General features: G+C 46.4%; 1 protein-coding gene across 1 annotated transcript; it reads right to left on the bottom strand.

Annotated features, from left to right (window-relative positions):
- Window positions 1-506: 506 nt before the first annotated feature.
- chst2 (carbohydrate sulfotransferase 2) lies at window positions 507-2,901 on the bottom strand. The gene has a single exon (XM_033031899.1). The coding sequence runs from the start codon at window positions 2,861-2,863 to the stop codon at window positions 1,598-1,600; it is 1,266 nt and encodes a 421-aa protein (XP_032887790.1). The 5' UTR covers window positions 2,864-2,901; the 3' UTR covers window positions 507-1,597.
- Window positions 2,902-8,766: the final 5,865 nt, after the last annotated feature.

Consider the following 8,766-nt stretch of genomic DNA (forward strand, 5'->3'; position numbering starts at 1 on the left):
GATCATATCAAATGTCTGCTGATGGATGTCCTTGTGTGTCTGGGGAGGACCAGAGGGCATTTAGAAATAAATTACATCATACCGTACACTTGGCATTGGTGATAGAGGTATAACGGAAAACTCTCTCATTAAATTGGTTTTGTATTAGGGTCATAGAATCAAACAACATGTTAATGGGTCCTTCATCCCAACTCGTCCATGCCAAAAAAGATGCCCCATCTAAGCTAGTCCTATTTGCCTGCGTTTAGCCCATATCCTTATAAATATTTCCTATTCATGTACCTATCCAAGTATCTCTTAAATGCTGGGTATTTTAAGTTGGCCATTAATGATAAACCTTCTGGGTGCATGTTGCTCAATTTATCTTGCAGCTCATTAAAACACTGCATGTTGTAAATATTCTGTCACAAAGACCCTTGATAAAATACAAAATACAAAAATCCCTTCAGCATGTTTTTTTTTTAACCTTAAGGCCCACATGCTCTGTTGGGTTCAATCATAGCCAGTTTCAATTATTAACATAGCAGGTTTTAATTGACAACAAACCAAATGCCATTTTTTTGTATTTTCTTGTGTTCTGGGGGTTGAATTCCTGTGATGACACAACAATAATAATAAAAATAAGGGTCGAAAAGGTTTATTTTGCAACAGGCTCCTTTGCTTGTTTTCTGCAGCCTGGAGGGAGGGAACATAAATTGACTTTTTCAGGGAGGAACAATCGAGCAAAAAACATGAACAGAAAAGATCCTGATCAGTTGCACTTTGGCAGTAAAGCACTGTACTCACAATTCTATATCACATGCCATTAATATAATAGAATACTTTCTTTAAAAAATGATAAATTATCAATTTATTCATTTAACCAGACAACAAAAAGAACTATATATATATACATATATATGTATTCGTAGAGCAACATATATAACAATTTTAAACCCAAAGATCAAATATTTCCGGTGAACAATTGAATTTGTTGCACTTTTGTCAACACCTGCTGATGAAAAGCTCCCTTAAAATTGTCAAGTAATTTGCATCACTTTTCATTGTTAATAGCAAATTGAATTAGTTATACGGGTGCATGTGAGGAATGCACATGCTGATGGATTAATGTTTTGTGGGTGGAAGGATACATATGTTTGGCTGTGTCTGTATGGTGCATCCTTGAGTATGTTTGCATGGATGTATATGTTGGAGTAGATGATGGATATGTGTGAATGTGAAGGTGCACCTGGATGAGTTTTTATGTTGGTTTATGTGGAGGTGTGCATTGATGCAAAGGTATCGTGACTGAGCATCTGTGTGTGTGTGTGTGTGTGTGTGTGTGTGTGTGTGAGGGGGAGACTGGTTGTGTGACTAGGTAAGTTATTTTTGAGTGTTTAAGAGGGGATTTTGTCTACCCCTGTGTCAGAGAGAGAGAGAGAAAAGGTTCCCTGCAAAACCTCCAACCTCAAATGTCATGCCCCTGCCAACACCCCAGTCTGACATCTGGATCCGAGGATATCTGGAAAGTAAACAGTTTGGGGTTTACCTGCCCTCCTCCACTCTTGGGTGTGGACAGGACAGGGGTGATTTACTGCACCAAGTCTGTCCCTTCAGTTCAGACCCGGAGTTTGGTCACAAATGACTTGCTGAAGTCCTTGACTTCCTCGGGTGTTTGGACCTTCTCGTAGCCCAGCCAGTCCATGGCCTGCTGGCAGTAGTCCTCAACTTGCTTGATCTGCGAGTAGGTGAGCTGGGTCCGCCAGGCGTTGGCCGCCTGCGTGGCGTTCCGCGACGAGACGCTGAAGGGCTTCTTGTTGGAGTAACTAGAGCCCATGGTCATGTTGAGGACGAACCTCTCCAGGTCCTGACTGAGGGACAGGTTGACGAAGTAATACATGTCCTTCAGGTACCTGATGGGCTCCTCCACCAGGTCTTCGTAGCGCACTACCCGGTAGTTGTCCTTAAGCCAGCCCGGTGGCTCCCTGGCCATTTGTACCGTCCGCACCATGCTGCTACAGATCACCTCCAGCGCGTTCAGTGCATGGTAGTCCACCGCGTCCCGCCGGCTCCGCTGGTAGCCATCATACACCTTGAGACGCCGCCCTTTGGGATCCTTACTCCTCATCACCTGCAGGCTCTCCCGGATCAGCCCGTTCCTGGACTTGATGCGGGAGCTGGCCACCGCCCTGGGGTCCCGCACCAGGTGAATCACCTTCAGGTCAATGGAAGGGTCCCTCATCAGAGGCGCCAGCACGCTGAGGTCGAAGATGCGGACTCCCTTGATGACAATGGTGCTATACTTGAGGCACTCGCTCGCCAGCGAGTCTAGATGTTGCGGTGGGCACTCGTTCTTGCAGACGTGCTCGTCGATGAGACCCACCTTCTCCTTCCTGTAGGCTTGGCAGAGAGGATAGGAGCAGACCACCTTGTTGCGGGGCGCCCCGAAGATGCCCATGCTGGTCACGTTGTTGCCCCCGTTGTACAGCTGGTAGATGGACAGGTCGCAGCGGTAGAGGTGGCCCAACATGTCCCGGGCAGCCCCCTGCAGCGTGAGCGCGTCCCCCGGGTACAGCTTCTGCCAGATGTGCCACATGGGCTCGTAGAGGAAGAAGACGTCGGGGTTCTGGTTGAAGAGCTCGCCCACGAAGGACGAGCCGGATCGCCATGTTGTAAACACGTAGACATGCTGCCGCTTGGCGGACGCGTTGTGCGGCGCCGGAGCCGGCTGCTGTTCCACGGCGTAGCGCAGCGGGTAGGGTACATACTTCACCTGGCTACATTCCTTGCCCCCCTTGTAGTCGGTGAAATGCAGCATCGTAAGCACCACCAACAGGATGTAGCCGAGCACCAAGAAAACCGCCTTCCTGCGCAGAACCTTCATCGTCCTTTCTTTTTTTTTTTTGTTAAATTAAAAAGGCAATAACAACTCACAACAGCATCGTGCGGGTTCCCCTCTCAGCCTCCTCCGTTCCCAGGAACCAGCTCTGCTCAGGTCCCGGCCATGGGTGTTGAGGGGGGCGATGGCAGCACCCGCGTTGCTCGCAGCGTTCTCCTTCTCTCGCCTTCACATCGCAAGCCGTCAACTTTTCCCCTCAATTCCAGCGTCCTCGCTTCCCTCTGAGCCTCCGCCGCCGCCGCCGCAAGGCAGAGAGCGGCTCGTCCGTCCGTCCGTCCGTCCCACCGCACCGCACCGCACAGTCTCCTCTAGTCGGGGCTGCGAGCTAAGTCCAGCCGGGCTCCTTCCTGCATTTGTCACGCATCTCTGGTGTGTCTGACTTGTGTGCGTGCCCCTGCGTCCGATCTCTTCATCAACTCTTACCTCCGATTTTTTCCACCCCTCTCTCTCTCTCTCCTGAAACGATCCGGGCGAGTCCCCCTCCTCCTCCTCCTCTCTGTCACTTAAACACGACACCCTCCGGCGACCGCCTCGGTCCGAGTCCGCTGAGCTTGTAGCCCGGAGAGACGCTGCTCCAATACTCTCGATCTCATGGTGAACCGATGCAGAATTCTCTCCTTCCCACTCTATTATCTTCTGGCTACACGTGTGACATTTGTCTTCAGATGTATAACGAGGCTGAGAGAGAGAGGGGGGATGGCGCCTTTTCCGCCCCCAGTCTCCGCTCTGACGCTGCCTCCGCTGCCGCTCTCTGTCTGTCTGTCTGTCTGCCTGTCTGTACCGGAGCTCGGTGGAGCCGAGTCCCGCCCCGAGTAGAGGCAGCGTCGATTGGGTCGGAGGTGGGGCGGCTCCTGGGGCCCCCGGCGGGCAGCGTGGAGCGCACTCTCACCCTGGGGCCACAGCCAGCGAGGAGCGGAGGCAGTGGTGGTGGTGGTGGGAGAGGAGGGTGGCTGAAGGGCGACAGGAGGGGGAAGCGACCGGCTGGGGGGGGGGGGGGGGGGGGGGGGTAACACAGAAATCGGGGAGGTTATTAGCTTGGAAAGAGCGGGTGATTAATGGTTGCGGGTGGGAATAATAGTTGGGAAGGGGTTGAATAGTCGTGGAGATTGGGCTGTGGGGGAAATGAAGAGGAGGGATTGCGTGGATATGTCGTAAGAGAGAGGAGGTCTGTGTGTGTGTTTGTGGAGAGGGGAATGATGTGAGAGGCGATCCCGTGACGGTAGGAGGGGGTTGACGATGGGAATGAGGATGCGATGAAGAATGAGGGGTTGGTGATGTGGAATGAGGGGGTGGCGATGGAGGATGGGTGGGCTGGCTGTGGGGGAATGAGAGGCTATTGATGGTGGGATGGGAGGGAGATGGTGGGATGGTGTTGGAGAGGGAGAGCCGGGATAGTGGGGGGTGAGGGCGCAGTCCGTCGTTGTTTGGGACCCATCTATAAAACTGTAACGCAAGTACAACCGGATACCGTTACTATAAATAAGCGCCGCTTCCCCACTATTGGGCGAATTCGACCCGCACTCTTGTCATTTAGAGCGCCTTACATATTACACCTTCATTTTTAATTTACTGGGGAGAAGGTTGCGCGGACGAAGCGGTTTCCCGACTGTATCACCTCTCTCTCGCAAGGCATCGATTACCCTCTCGGTTTACAGTGTCTGGGACCAGAGGACGGGGCTAGCGACGGAGACGGCACATTGCACCTCTGACTTATGGCTGTTATTTTCAAAACGTCTTTAAAGTTGACAGTATTTTGCATCTTGGGTTTGTACATTCTGCTATTCTGAAATATTCTCATAACCGCGTTGGTGTGGCTATGGAGGAGAGAACCGGTGAAAATCGGTGGATAGTGACTACAACATCAAAAAGATCCATGTATCAATTTTGAAAGATAGATTTAAAAAAGTGCTAGAGTAACTCAGTGGGCCAGGCGGCATCTCTGGAGAAAAAGGATAGATGACGTTTCTGATCGGGACCCTTCTTTGCCTGATCCGAAACATCACCTATCCTCTTTCTGCCTGATCCACTGAGTTACTCAAGCATCTGTGTCTATCTTTGGTATAAACCAGCATCTGCAGTTCTTTGTTTCTTCAATTTGGAAATGCAGGTTTCACTAAAGATCCATGCGGCGTATATTTCACATTCTCATCGTCTGCAGTGTTTCGGTTCAGTACACTTTAACTCGACGCAAACTTAATAGCAGACATAGGTCTCAAGCCCAAGTCTGCGTTGGAATTTAATGTAATGGTAGCTGGCCTGTGAAGTGTATATGTTAGAGGCAGCACAGTGCCGCAGCTGGTAGAGCTGCTGCCTCAGTTATCCCTGTAACCGTGTGGGTTTCTTCAAGGTGGTTCGGTTTCTTCCCACACCCTGAAGACGTATGTGTCTGTCAATTGGTCTATGTAAAATTGTCCCTGGTGTGTTGGGAGTGGATGCGAAAGTGGGTTAAAGTGCGGGTGGTCGCTGGTCACCGTGGGCTGAATGGTTTGTAGAGCCTGTTCCCACGCTGTATCATTGAATCCATTCCAACTAGATGTATCATCCCTCATGTAAATAGCTCAGTCGAGTCTTAAGTACAGCCCATGCCCACGCTGAGTGCCCTGCTACAATATCACATCGAAACAAGGAACTGCAGATGCTGGTTTACAAGAAAAAACGACAAAGTGCTGGTGTAACTCAGTGTGACAGGCGGCATCTCTAGAACATGGAACATAGGTGACGTTTGGAGTTGGGACCCTTCTTCAGACTCGTTGGGGGGGCAGAAATGCTAGAAGAGGGGAGGGGCAGGACAACTATCTGTGCATCATCACCCCTCCCCCCCATCACCTGTACCAAACTATCACCTGCCAGGCTTTGTATTGCTCCTCCCCTTTCCAGCTTTCTCCCCGCGCCGCCCACCCCCCCCGCCCACCCCCCCACACACACAATCAGTCTGAATAAGGTCCCGAACTAAAACATCAGCTACCCATATATTCCCCAGGATGCTGCCTCACCCGCTGAGTTATTCCAGTACTTTGTGTCTGCAATATCATGTAGCCTAAGTGGACAATCTGGCCAACAGAAATATAGGAATGAGAGAGGAGGTATTTTGGGAGACTGAAATTGGTCACAGTAGGCCAATTGGTTGTATTCACCAAATTCAGAGGAAGTCTCTTAAAATAATTATATCATCACCAAATAGTCACCACTAAATAATTATTGTTATCTTTCTGGGCTTCTTTCCACTTGTTTCAAAGCAACTCATGAAATTGGGTAAATGTGTGGTTCCTCTCCAATGAATCCACCTCAATCCTAACGCAGATTGGAGTCAAGCAAAGCTGTTTCAACACACCGACTCTCATCTCAATCTTCCCCTCTGAATTTTTGGACCTCACCTCCAAGAAAAGTCTTCCTGCCATTATAGATTCAATAAACAGGATGAGGGGAAACTGTTCAAACTTTCAACATTTCCTTTCCAGAACCAAGATCACTCCAACCTTAGTCATTTTGATTGCATACATGCACACTCAGGGCCAAGATACAACCCAATGTGAAATCCTTCACCAAACCTTACTTGGCGCACACCATTTATCTGGAAATTGGAGATCTGTCACCAACCTCCCTCCGCCATTCAACACAGCCCCCGACAATCAAGATCCTTGGGGAGGTACTGATTGATGGAGAACGCTTCCCAATCCCGAGAGCCAGCTATTGATGTCCAGACACGTGATAAACTACACCACAGTCTTTTGTGCACCAGTCCAGCATATGGCTGCTTGAGGGTGAGATTTTAAGAACGCAAACCTCAAACATATCACCACTCTCGAGGTCAATATTTCCTTAAATACCTTCCAGTGAATATTGATCTGAATAGTAAGGTCAATAGTCTGTTTTTATTCTTATCATTACATTTTTTGTTGCCAGGGATATTTGTTTTAATTACTTGTGTGAACGGTTAAATCGCGAATGTTGGAAATCTGACCTGTAAAAGAAAAGTGCTTAAAATACCAGTGGACCAGGCAGCATTTGTGGACGGAGAAACAGATAACACGTCAGGTCAATGATTTTTCATCAAAACTAACAAGCAAGCAATTCAATTGCTAATGCCTTATATATTTTGTTTAAAATTGCTGCTGAGCTGGTTTGGCTTGAGTTATTTCATTCAAATCCAACCACTAAATACAAAATGGGGAATTTTGGAAAATTTTCAGAAGCATGACTTTTCCCTCTTTTACAATTATCTTTAGGTAGTTGTGTGCCATCTTCCTTTTAGCTTCATCCTTGAGGGGTAATTAATTAATGAACGTTAAACGTTTTTTCACCATTTGACCTTCCTGCAGACCATTTTCTTTATGACTATTTTTTTTGCTGTTTTTGCAATGTGATGCATCCTGCTGATACAGATTAAAGCAAAGTAACTGGTCTGTATAATCCTGTATAATCAATAAATGCTGAGGGGGAAAAGTGGAAGCTGACTGTGAAAGATTAGGTTTAAAGGCATGGTTAAGATAACAGCCTGCTAACTGAAGTCTACTTTTATCCAATCTATGAAGAAGCAGTATGTTCTTTACATTGTTAAACAACAAATTATTTATAGCAATCATCAGGCAGAGGGGATTGTTTTATTAAATTATCTATCAGAGTAAAGTACTACTCTCTCAAACCAGCTGCCTCCAACTCTCTTTCTGCTTTCTCTGGGTCAGACAATGACAAATGCAATAGTGACTTTATTGGATTTGTCTCATTAACAGTGAGGCATAAAAGCAGACAGTTGGTAGGTGGAAACAGCAGTTACTGTTCCCTCAGGCCACATGCAGCAGTCCTTTAACATCTATGCTTCAGCAGATGATAAGACTCATTGAGAACAAGGAAGGGATTTCTTAGAATTGGAAAACAATGCCGGAAATGCCCTTCAGTCCATCATTCCAATCCTACCTTATTGAATGAAGAATCCAATTATTTCCTGTTCTCCTGATCTTTCCCTAAACCTGCTTAGATTTTCGTGCTTCCAAGTCTTTTTCAGTCATGGAATGGTTGGAATCCAGACATATTGTCTGTGTGGGTAGTAGAGGCGGGTATACTCCCAATATTTAGGTATTAAGTGCTAATAAATGGGTATTTGATGGTTAACATGGACATGGCAGGGCATTGTGCTACTGCATTGGTTTACTACAATTCTAATCCTTTTTGGTCTTACAAAAGTCTTCATTTTTGATTGATCTTTTATCCTGTTATTTTTAACACTAATTGTCATCCTGTCCTCTTCAATAGTAACTTATTCGATCAGTTCATTAAATTTTACATTAAAACATATTTCTCTTTCCACCTTATTTCCCCTTAACATGAGAATGCAACATTTAAATTATTACTAAACAATTTGCAACTCACACTTTTGTCAATCATTTTTTATAATTTTGAGACTGACCTGGCATATACTATTAGTAAAACTAAACTGTACCATTGATCCAATAATTCAGGTTATGAAATCGACAATAAATTTTAACAGCAATGAAAATAGCACATGGTCTTTTGTAACAAGTGAATTTCACCATTTTGATGGCCTTTCATTAAGTTTTATATATATTATTTACATTCTTCCGCCTTTTTAATTTGTTAAAATAGTCATCTTTATCACTGACTGGCTGCATGGACATACAGTATTGCTCGAAAATCTCATTGATGATGCAACCTATTGCTTCTTGCTAAGAGGTGCCAATGACCAACTTCTAACATTGGACAACACTGGCATCTAGCTGACAATGTAGAAAATTACCCAGATATATCCTGTCCACAAAAAGCAAGACAAGTCTGACTAGCTACAACCCAATCAGTCTAGGCGCAATTACTGTACAAGCAAAGTTGTGAAGGGTATTGTAGGTAGTGCTATAAAATGACAATATAGTTGATTC

The sequence above is a fragment of the Amblyraja radiata genome, chromosome 13, assembly GCF_010909765.2.
Source record: "Amblyraja radiata isolate CabotCenter1 chromosome 13, sAmbRad1.1.pri, whole genome shotgun sequence".
NCBI lineage: Eukaryota > Metazoa > Chordata > Chondrichthyes > Rajiformes > Rajidae > Amblyraja > Amblyraja radiata.

Excerpts from the sequence above, each read along its gene's own strand:
- chst2 (XM_033031899.1), bottom strand. The coding sequence starts at position 2,863 with ATGAAGGTTCTGCGCAGGAAGGCGGTTTTCTTGGTGCTCGGCTACATC.